General features: G+C 44.0%; 1 protein-coding gene across 1 annotated transcript in view; it reads left to right on the plus strand.

The window, feature by feature from the left end:
* Nucleotides 1-285: 285 nt before the first annotated feature.
* LOC123484505 (protein FAM193A-like) overlaps nucleotides 286-12,070 on the plus strand; it is a 30,193-nt gene continuing 18,408 nt past the window's right edge. Inside the window, 11 exon segments of the mRNA XM_045214929.1 lie at nucleotides 286-677; nucleotides 2,999-3,073; nucleotides 3,474-3,728; nucleotides 5,443-5,627; nucleotides 8,150-8,317; nucleotides 8,929-9,160; nucleotides 10,623-10,747; nucleotides 11,008-11,155; nucleotides 11,346-11,420; nucleotides 11,635-11,709; nucleotides 11,805-11,917. Coding sequence (XP_045070864.1) covers nucleotides 450-677; nucleotides 2,999-3,073; nucleotides 3,474-3,728; nucleotides 5,443-5,627; nucleotides 8,150-8,317; nucleotides 8,929-9,160; nucleotides 10,623-10,747; nucleotides 11,008-11,155; nucleotides 11,346-11,420; nucleotides 11,635-11,709; nucleotides 11,805-11,917 — 1,679 coding nt within the window. The 5' untranslated portion in view covers nucleotides 286-449.

Here is a 12,070-nt window from a genome sequence, read left to right on the forward strand (position 1 = left end):
CACTCGACTGAAATTATAAATACTTGCCCACTCCCCCTTGAGGACACATACCAATAACCTACAAATTGCCACTTGCATTGATGAACAGGAGTGGTTGTGAATGGGATCATGAATGGTCACTTCTGGCGTTTTCCCCAATTTTGGGGATACAGTCAGAAAACCAGTTTGTCATCATTCATCTCACCATCACTAATTTAAAAACAGCATTTCCCATGAATCCTCAAAGAGAGAGTGGGACGTACTGTTGCAACGCAAGCTCGAGCAGCCAATTCCTGTCCAGTGGCCATATTGGAATCTCAAGTCTGTTAGGACTCTGAAGGTACTGGGTGGCTGTCTTACTGGAAGTCTTTAAAATATCCTCTATTTATACCAGAGGGATTTGAGCTAGAAATTCCACCTGAGACCCTGCCTGTACTGGACGGCAAGTTGTCTCTGACTTTTGTGGGAAAATGAGTCCAACCGATGCTAAACGAGGAGCTAAACGCAGGAAGAACAAGCGGGGCGGTGGCAGCAGTAGCTGCAGTAGTACTGTCTGCAGTACCAGTGGCAAGGCCGGGGTTTCAGCCACGGCCCTGTGTCCTCAAGCCACGGAAACACCCGTGTCTGCCATGGGCTTTTTGACATCAGGGAGCTCTGGAAATGGGAACATGGCCTCTATCACAGGCCTGAACGGAGAGGTGAGAATATACAGTCGACGTGTTGAACACTAGAGTTTGCGATACATTTGAGGCCTGACATTCTTCAGTAGCTAGCTAGCTAGTTAGTTAAGCTACTGAGGAAGCTAGCTAGTTAACTAGCTAACGTTAGCTAACTCCTGATATGGCAACCTGACGTCGACAACAGCCAACAAGTTAGTTTAGCTGGCTAACTAGTGAACTTTCTTTATAAGGTAACGCGTTAGTTCTAACGTTAGCTACTTGCTCAACTTGAACATAAACTAGCCTGGCTGACGTTTATAGCCGTCTTGTTCTAGCTACTCGACAACCACAATGTTGACAGCCCGAAAATAGCAGAATTTGTTTACTCGACAGTCGTTATCTTATTAGCTAACTACGTTAGCTAGCTAACTGTTCGCGACGTTGTGTGAGTGGACGTTAGTTTACACGCTAGCTAGTTAGCCAGTAACAAACGTTAGCTATGACCAAACTGACCATCGCCACTGCACTGTGCCCTTAAACTTACGTATTGTACCTGACTAGCAGCTAACTATTAACAGTATTTAGCTAGCTAGTAATGCGCGACAATTTGGACAGCCAGTTGGCCTTTCATTTCTTGTCTGGTGTTTTCATATTCACAATTTTAGCAGGAGTAGTGGCTCACCAGACTAACGTTACTGTTTACAAACAGGAAGTCTCAGTCGAGTCTGTCAGTGTCATCGGGTTAGCCTGCTAAGTAGGCCTATAGTTTGTTTACTCAAACCAATTATTTAATAGGTAGGTCATTACTAGTTAGGTCGTAAGGTGTAAGACAACTGCAAGACTACTGTCAGACAGCCAAGTGAGCCAAGTTACTTCCACAACCACCATCCTGCAATATACCAATGGCATAGCTAAAATTACATACTTGGCTGTCAAATGGCATATTGAGTGTCTTGCTTTACTCATGGTTTCTTGTCTCCCTCTCAATATATTGTAGCAATGCCTTGTCAGTCTTCTCTATATGACAACATTAGCTAGGAAACAACATCCACTAATCACCGAAGACTAGGCCTATCATGTGTACGTCACATTGGCTGCATATGCGAGTCGGTTTACCATCTTTAGGGCTGAAGAACTTTCTCATATGATGAGCCAATAGTCCCAAACAAGTCCATAATGCAGACTTGTTAATAACTTGCATACCTAGTCACTGTCTAAGCAAATCCAAGGCAAGTCTGATTTGAGCAAAATGCAACGCATTGTATTGCACTCACTCATTCAAAGATTGAGTTTAATTAGCCTAGCTAGCCTATATGCCAGACAGTTTCTCCATCATACACATTCAGTTGGCCCTATCTCTTGCAGGACCGGTTATTGGTCAAATTATACATGTTGTTGGTTGTGTAGTCAAGGAGAGAGAAAGACGGCTGTCAAGAGATGCTGGGTAGTGTACTTACTTTACATGGCATCTGCTACCTGTCTTGGGGAGGTTTGGGGTCAGTCCCACCCAAGACAAACAAAGCAGCTAGGAGGAGACTTTGAGGTGACAGGCTGCATCCCAAATGGCACCCTATTCCCTATATAATGTACTACTTTTGACAAGGTCCCACAGGACTCTGGTCAAATGTAGTGCACTATGTAGGGAAAAGGGTGCCATTTGGGATGTAGACAAAGGTTCCAGAAAATAAATTGTGAGGAGAACGCATATTGTGAATACTGAACGTGGCAGAATATAGGCCTAGCAACATCAGTGATTATGATAGTGGTCTTATCTTAAATCTTTGTTTCTTGGAAAGCTCAAGATGAACGTAACTTATTGTGGAAGGAATTTGCCTAGATCTGCTCAGTATTTACACTAGTCAGGACTATTATTTACATCTAAGAAGTAATATAATTTTCTCATAAAAACCTCTTGTTTACCTCATCAATGTCTTTTGATTCATTCTTCAGATGTTTACAAAATCTTTGCATAGTGCATACATACACTGCATTTGATCTATCAACTCCAAATCGAGACTACACTCCGCTTATGTAAAGATCAACTGTGGAAGACAGAAACAGCAGGTGAACTTGCTGGCCGTGTCAATATACTGCTGGACCGAGCATTAATATGAAACATAATATCTGCATATGTTCCTTGAAATATCGCCAGGACACATCATCAACTGCTTTGTGTTTTATTTGTAGTTCAAATAACGTAATTTGGAGACTAACCTTAATTGTGTGTGGCCAAGTAGCCCCCAGCCAGGTCAAGTGCTAACATGCTTCAGATAGCCTTGTAATTGACGCTTGGCATCAGTGCTAATGAGAGGGGTGACTCCGGAGGTGTTGGTTCATGTCGGGCCCTTTGTGTCCTCCAGGTCCCTATGAACGGTAACGTTACGCCACAGTTTTCGGAGGGGCCGGTGAATTCTGACTTCTCTGGAGTCCTTCAGGTAATGCATCACTCACTCTGTCTCTGCAGCTTCTCCAGTTAGGCCTACGGTAACATAGATCAGCATCAGCGTGTCAGCTTGTCCGCTGTGAGTGTCACTTTCTGTGTGGACTGAAAAGCCCCGGGGTGGCGTTCAGTAGGCACAACATATATGAAAAGGTTTTGAAATGGAGAAGGCCCATCCTAAACGTTATGACCAATAATAGCTACCAATCAGTTTCCAATTTAAAACATTTTCCACCCGTTTGTGCTTACTGCTCGTGACCCTGTCTTAATTAACTTTGGAACCTGCCTGGGTAGGCTACATATTGGAGGAAAAGTTAGTAGCTACTGGTTACTGCCACTACAGTAGTCCTACACACACTCGTCTAACTGACATCCACTCCGTCTCCAACCACCAGACCCCGTTCACATTTGGCCTGAGCCAGAGGGCCCCATACTCCACCACAGGCGACCGCTGCCTCCTGTGCCGGAGTGAGCGCAAGCCTGACAGCACACTCCATCCTGACACGGGGCTCCCCGGGGCGGGGCAGAACGGTATGGCGCAGTCCCCCAAGTCCCCCAGCGCTCTGCAGCTGCCCCTGTGGGTGTGCCCCGACTGCCGGCGCACGGTGGAGAAGGAGGACCGCCACGCCGCCCTGGAGCAGTCGCTGGTGGTGAGTCACCACAGGCTGGTGGAGGGGGTGTGGGTGGAGGGAGGGAGAAGTAGGGGTGATGAAAAGGTGATGCTGGACCAATGAACTGAATGATAAAGGCTGTTTAAGTGGATATTTGTGTACAGTTAGTGGATAGCCAAGCCCTAGATGGATGCAGGCAGGCATTGGTGGATTACATCAAGTAACAGAAACCGGGCGCGTTCAAGCAGATACATTTTGTCTAGGCCTTTCAAAGTGTGTTGCATTATGCGGATAAACATTTTCCGACTTGCACCTCCAGGTCGACTGCATGAACTTGACAAAAACCATGTGATCAAAGGTCATGCAGTTTCTTATGAAGTCGCCTTCAAGTTGCTGCAGTTGCTTCTCACCAACTGCACCATGCAGCCATCACCTGCATTGTGGGAGGCACTATTTGTCAATCAATCATTAGGGTGTTTTTGGTTGACCCACGCGAATGTGACTGAAACAGGAACCAACTTTACTGCGATTCTAAAGATACAGGGGATACAAACGAAAGTGATAATTGAGACCTCTGTAATCAATTAATTTAACACACGTTATGTTTTCAGTTTGTGAGTGTGATATGGGGGTGTAGAAATGTTTTATTTGGACATTTATAAAGAACAACTTCTATAAACAATAGCAGCTATGTTGACACTTCCTTGATGTTGGAAAACCACCACAGTGTCCGACTTTCGACTGTCGCAGATGCCTCCCCCGACTTCACTTGCTGATTTTCGTCTACAGTCGGCTTTGTTAGCGTTGCTGCTCGAACACACCCATAGAGACGGCGCAAAAGAGCGAGATGATGACAGGCATACTAAAGGTAGAGCACAACAAGGAATAAAGAGGTACATTGACAGACAGAGGGCTTGCAGGCGACTGCTGGCTGACTGATCTACAAATTACCTTGTATCATAAATAACTACTCATTATTATTTGTAGATGAGTCAGTCCGTCACCATTTACCCACAATGCATCACCGATTTGATGCTCTCGAACACGGCCAGAGAGAGAGACAGACCGATCGACGCGTACCAGACCGACATGTACCATACAGACGCGAACCACACACACAAAGAGGGGGAAACAGGCACGCTACAGGTGGAGTACAGCAAGGAGCTGAAACACCTGAGTCCTGACCAAACACACACATTGTATAACAGTACAGTTTCCGTCTGTCTGATGACTCAGCATTATAGAGGCTTTGGTTCCTCCTTTCCTATCAGCGGGAGATAATGACATCAGACAGAAAGCCAAACCAGTGTTTAGATGTCTCTCTTGCTGATGCCTTCATTTTAATGGCTGTTCCGCGTGTACTGCCTTGCCTCACTCATAAGGGCCACTCTGTGTTGGCGACGTCTAGCAACTAATGGCTAGGTTAATAGAATTCCAAAGTTGGGAAGAGCCCGACAATTCCTGGAGTGCCCCTCTGTCCTGGAATGCACTTGTTTTTCTTTCCCTCTTTTTCTGCTATTTGCTTGATTACGTTCTCTAATTTCCTTCCTGTTCTGGAATTTCGTCTCTAGTATAATAAGCATCGACCTCTGTGCACTTTGCTGCAATGAAATACTTCAGAGGACAGACCTAAGGTGACAGTTGGTTACGTTAACTCACGTTTATGGTCGCGCTTGGTTGCATTATCACTGCTTTTTTGCATTTATTGGTGTTGATGCACGTTCTGATGCCCTGTCATTTCTCATTCCCCCAGAGCCAAGACTTCCTGTTGCACATGCCTGTGGGTAACGGAGGCTTGGGCCAGGAGCTGCCAGCCGCGGGGGGCAGACTGACCAATGGTGGCACGCCCCCAACCCTCCCAACTCTTCCCGCCCCGGACCTCACCATCCCTATGACTGCTGACACAGTGTGCAGTTGTGAGGCCTGCAACGAGAGACGGTGAGCTGGATGGACGCCGTTGTGGTGGTCACTAGATGACCACGCTTGAAAGGACGAAAGTGTTTGTCGTTTGACATATTGAGCTAGCCTATGTGTTCAGGAAGTTTCTAGAAGGCACCACCTGTGCTACCATCCTTTCTAGCATTGTCAGATAATGACTAATCTCGTCCACCAGCCGGCTCTCTCTCTGTCGAACAGTCTGGTTTCACAGCGCCCCAGAACGGGACTTGACTGGAAATCTATGGCTGGAGTGGACGAAACAACCGCTGGTTTTAGTTCTCTAACTGCACTTGATTGAGCTTGCCTGGTGCAATGGAACCAATGGGATAGTCTCAAAAGTGCAAACACCGCCCATGTAGCGCTCCAGGCAGGCTCAGTGAAATTCTCAATGTTTCAAAGAATGCAAATACTATTTTAAAGTTGCACTATGCAGAAATCGCTCTGCCATTTCCTGGTTGCCAAATTTCAGTTTATGCGACAAAATAAGCTAGTGTATTGTAGAGAATCATTGTACCATCTAAACCGCTGTGAAATATATTTTCCATAACCAAAAATGTTGTTTTAGCTGTTTGAAGCTGGTGTACAAAACCGAAAGTAAAAGACTCAAAAACAAAACTTAAGAACGGGAAGCATAGAAATAGTGCACATAGAACAGATCTACCGCTTCCTAGACTTGCTTTCAAGTAGAATGGTACATCTAAACTCACATTTCTATGTGAATTTGGTTGGGTCGCCCAAAATATTTCCACTTTAACCCATGACTGATATCTAGTCCCTCCAGGATCTGCAAAGTATTTTTGTTATCTGTGGCAAAACAAATTGGTGAAGATTTTTGTTGTTGTTGGTCATGTTCATTTAATTTAAAGCAATAAAAAGTAATGTGCTCAGTTCTAGTATGATTTTAAGCAGAATACGTCTATGCTGCCTGCAGCATGATCTATTTTCTTGTGCGCACATATGATAGACAGTTGTTGGTCTGAACATGTCTCTAGAGCCGCTGAGCCAGAGGAGCGTGTATCAATCCTTCACTGAAATTCTTGATTTATTGCGGCCAGCAGTTAAAACAAAAAATAATAATGATTCTCGAATCAGTCAAGAGTCATTCAAAAAGAACGACTCTTTCGCGAAATGCACATTACTACCACAGATGTCCCTGCTATTGCTTAGGTCACGTTGATCTGCTCTTTTGTGGTGGGTGTTAGGACCAGAGTATGTGAGCGGAGCTGGAGCGGAGCGTGCCCAATTTGACTGGCGCGAGATTCCCAAAGGCTGGAGCGTCGGCAATCTCGCCAGCTCCAATTTCGCTCCAGTAGCGCTCACTTCATGAGCTCAGGGCATGCCCGGCCCAGGATGCATTTGTAATCTACTTGTGTGCTGCTACAGCCCCTTGCTTTAGCTACTGTCATGGAGTTCACTAAATATTTTCATAAAGAAACTGATAAATCAAGGTGACTTACAAAGATGAGGACCAAGAGAAGGAGTGCGGTGATGTAGTGTCCACAACTAAAGAATCATTGTGCAATCTGAAAAGACACATATCCCAAAAGCGTAATACTAAAAGAAAGGAACGAGGTGGGTAGATAACTAAGTGTGTCATTGTAGCAAAGTATTTAGTAAAAAAAAATCAGATCTCTTAAATTTTTCGTTCTATTATCTATACACCATAATTTTTCGTTTAATTTATATTTAATTCTATGTCACATCCTATATGGGCAATTTATAGACTAATTATTTAATACTACAAAATGTTTAAATGCTGAGTCCTTTATGTCCCTACCAGCCTACTGTGTCGCACTCGCAAATGCTTCACAATGTATTTCTTGAAATAATTGGAATAATATAGCCTAAATAATTCATTTCCGTTCCTTCTTAGGCTCCCTGTCTAGCTCCTGACCTATTTGGAGTGTTTATATGCTGTGTAATATGACATGTAGCCTATTTGAAGTGATGTTCGCTTCTTACATTTGTCTTTTCATGTTTATTAAAATACTTTTCATTCAAATCCATATGGTTTGGTTTCAATACTTAAAAAACAATTGGTAGGCCCATGTAGTCACAAAAATAGATGGGTGTTGGTTAAATTGTGATTTTAATGAATAGAGCGAATTTTGAGCGGCAGTTGTAATTTTTTTTGTTTTTTGGTGGAGTTTGGTGGAGTTTTTACATTCTCTTGTTTGGAAATTCTTTTCACATGCTTTGTTGACTCTTGACTTCCGGCACAACGTTGCACAGAGTGCAAAACAATTTGCCCCCACTTTCATGTAAAATGTTTGGAAATAGTTTAGCACGGTCTTTAACTATGATTTTTGTTGGAAAATGACATGGATTCCTGTTCATTGTTCTGCCTGTCAGTCGTAATCTGTCAGTCATCAACCATCGGCTTCACACGCTGACGGGGGGGAGGGAAGTTTGTTGATGTGTGGTTTGATTGGGCTGTTTTCCATGGAAACAGTTGTCTAAGAGCACCCAGTGACCTCTCACTGATGCATCAGAATTACCTCTTTGACCTTCACCCCCTCTAGGGAGATTTCGGCCGAGTCCGAGCGCGAGTCCCAGCAGCTGCAGAACCACTGGTCGGAGGTACGCTACCTAGTGCGGTGCATCTACCGCCAGACAGGCACGCCGCTGTCCGACGACCACGACCAGCCCCTGGACCGCGACAAGGAGGGCATGAAGGAGTTGGTGGACAGGTAAGAAGACCCAGCTAGAGAGAAGGCAGCATGTCTTCCACCCTCTTTCCCTCCGTTTGCCTCTGCATTCCTCCTTTCCCCCCTGTTTCTATTCCTTCCTATCATCTTTCCTTCCCTCCTACATTCCTTTACACTCTCTCCTTCCTACCCTCCATCTCTCGCTGCTTCCTGCCTCATTCCTTTCTTCCCTTTTGCCCTCCATGCTCTCTCCCATCCCTACCATCCTCTTTTCACGTCCATCTTTTCACTTTAATCTTCAAAGTGATCAGTTATCTGACAAGAGTACCAGAGTAATTATTTAGGAGTGGTTACCTCACTTTTCCTTACCCAATTTTGCCAGATAAGAGAATACCTTCAGAAAATGGTAAGCCATTTCAGAGGCTAAACCTTCCTCTGTGCTACTACTATGGGCTAGGCCATCTGTTACGTTGTACCAGGAAAACGAAATCAAACTCAAGTCATTTGAAAGTGTTTGAGATGCATTTGACACAGGTCTGATCATATGACGGACCACCATAGATAATCACTACAAGTATTAGCATATTGTGCTATTGTATTAGCCTATTGTACACCGGGTCTTATGATGTCCATCTTGCCCACCTCCTGTTCAGGCTGTGCGAGAAGGACCCGTACCAGCTCTACCAGAGGCTGGAGCAGCAGGCCCGCGAGTACGTCCTAGAAATGAAGGTGCGCCTGCTCAAGCACCTGTCGACCAGCTCCAAGGCTGCAGCGGCCGCCGCTCAGGGCCCCCCGCAGGCCCACCAGTTCATCTCGCTGCTCCTGGAGGAGTACAGCGCCCTCTGCCAGGCTGCGCGCACCATCAGCAGCTTCCTCCTTACCCTGGTGAGTCTTCCGCTGTTAGCAATAGCATTAAAGATAGCATCACGTTAGCATTAGAAATAGCATAGTCTTAGACCAGTGGGCTAACAAACAGTCTTGCTCAATAACTTTCAGGGTTAGCATTTCTGTTAGCCATTGCGCTAGCCATTGCGCTAGCCTTACTGTTAGCCTTACTGTTAGCCTTACTGTTAGCCTTACTGTTAGCCTTACTGTTAGCCTTTGTGCTAGCCTTTGTGCTAGCCTTTGTTCTAGCCTTTGCATTAGCCTTTTGCATTAGCCTTTTGCGTTAGCCTTTTGCGTTAGCCTTTATGGTTGCCTTTGTGTTAGCCATTTTGTTAGCATCAGACTAGCACAGAGGGACAATGCTTGGTGTTGCTCAGTGTCTCTTTAGAGGTTTAGCCTGAGTTTTGGCGACAGCCGTGAGTTAGACCAGACTTGCCCCCAATAGGTGAAGGCTAATAAGTAGCGTTGCCTCAGTAACTCGCACAGGATTAACATAGGCTTTAGAATCTCCACAGAACTCAGGTACAAGCCACAGACGGTGTCACAGGATGACTCATACTTTTCGCCTTAGCTTAGGGACAATAGTCATCAGCCTAGACAGCTGCCACTGCTGTGGTTCTGGAATATGGGGTAGCAGCCGTTAAGCCACCTGACAATGGTGGCGTTCCAGTTAAGTTATATACACACACACAGTGGGGTCCAGATTATTGACAAAGATGAGCAGAAATGACTGGATAAAATAAATAATTTAAATACTGAGCTATATTTTATGCTCAAAGACATTTGGTAAATTATATTTTAAACTAATACAATTGCTCAGAGAAAGCGATTTTGTTTATCAAGTAATACAAAAAATTATCTCACGGTAGGGGTCAAAATTATGAACCTTTCAATACTTCACCTTTCGAGGATAACGGCACTGAGCCTTAAAAATAAATTTAAAAAACACCAGTTGGAGAACACATTGTGGGGGATCTTAGAACATTCCTCCATACAGAACCCTTCCAGATCCTTGATATCCTTCGTCTGTGCTTATGGACTGCCCTCTTCAATTCAAACCACATGTTTTCAATGGGTTTCAAGTCCGGAGACTGAGATGGCCATTGCAAAATGTAGATTTTGTGACCAATTAAGTATTCCTTTGTGGTTTTTGATGTGTGCTTGAGCATACAATATAGCACAGTATTTTAATTATTTATTTTATGCAGTTATTTTTGCTTATCTTCATCAAGGGTGTTAATAATGTTGGACCGCACTGTATATTAAAGGATTTTCAGATGTTTTAATTTTAGTTAGCAGATAGTGATAGAGGATGATAGTGGGGAAAGACAGAAAGGTTGCGTCAAAGGGCTGGATTCGACCCTATGCCAACACAGTAGACGTGCCGGAGGCTGCGGCATTACCGCTAGACCGGCCGCATAAACTTGTTTTCTAACACTTTTTTTTTGTCTGGGTTCCACAGGAGAACGAACACCTGCAGAAGTTCCAGGTGACGTGGGAGCTGCACAACAAGCACCTTTTTGAGAACCTGGTGTTCTCCGAGCCCATCCTGCACAGCAGTTTACCAGCACTGGTTGCACAGCTGAGGTAAGATTGAGTCTAATGACAAAACAGCCATTAAGGAGAGGATTTCTCCATAATGTTATTGAAGTGTATGCTTCTGTGAGGATTATTATATATATTTTTTTATAGTCTCCTTATATAATCCCTTCGTTTAGTTTGTCTTAGTATAGCAACATCATTAAACCCGGTCGATCCTCAAACCTAAATAGGCCATTTGTATGATAAACTGGCCTAGCTGTGTGTTTCCAATGTTTCCTTTAAAAAATTATGCAATTTCTGATTAGGCACGGCATGGCCTCCCACGACTTGTACAGCGAGGACATGTACAGGACCCTGCTGGAGAGCTACCAGCAGCTGGAGCAGGAGATGGCCGCCGTGGCGGCCAAGTGGCAGGAGTGTGAGAAGAGGATTGACGACTACGTCGACGAACAGGTACACACACACAGACCGAGAGAAACACATCACATACACACACAATATCCCTGTCTCTGATACTCTCCACGGGCTGTTCCTTGTGTGTGACAATGGGACTTAAATAAATGTCCATGACATATTGTGATGTCCTGAAGGTTTTCTTTTGGTTTTTCTGATGCTTAACAATTAGTTTTTCTCTTTCTGGCAGCTGCTTTTTAAGGTAGAGGGCCAGAATCTCACAAATCAACGGACAGAACCACATAAGTCTTTAATTAGCAAAAATGTAAGTGGTTTATCAAACATGTAATATAAGACAATTACTGTAGGTGTCAGCATTGTCTATCTTTTTATTCCCTAACCCTTACCCTATTATTTATGTCATATTATTTATATAGTCCAACAGAGAAAAGGTGAATAGGTGCTCTTATTTATTAAAAAGCCGACACATTTCGACCTCAATCTGTCAAAGCTCATAATTAATGTCTACCTATTTCCAGACTTTGAAAACAAAACAACGGATGCTGAAGGAAGACTGGGAATTCTTTAAGCAGAGGAGGTTTATAGAAGAACAGGTATGATGGACAAATAGTTAAACTGGTCGGACAGATTTTGACCGTGTACCTTTTTAAACTGCTGTACGTGAATTGTATTATTTTTCTCTTTGCAGTTAACCAACAGTAAGAAATCTTTAGCTGGTGACAGTAACTTTACAGACACGATGAGAATGCTCTCCTCTCGTCTCAGCATTCCAGACTGTCCAAATTGCAATTATCGAAGACGGTGAGTTTGTAGGATTCGTTTTGCTTGTGATTTACAGATGGTGCGTTTTGTTTCTTTGTTGCGTGTCTAAGTAAAATACTTTTTTTTTTTAACCTATGTGGGTTTTGTATGACACAAGTCCAATGAAACATTCAAACCTTTTTGTCCGGGTAT

Source organism: Coregonus clupeaformis, chromosome 5, assembly GCF_020615455.1.
Source record: "Coregonus clupeaformis isolate EN_2021a chromosome 5, ASM2061545v1, whole genome shotgun sequence".
In the NCBI taxonomy this organism is placed as follows: domain Eukaryota; kingdom Metazoa; phylum Chordata; class Actinopteri; order Salmoniformes; family Salmonidae; genus Coregonus; species Coregonus clupeaformis.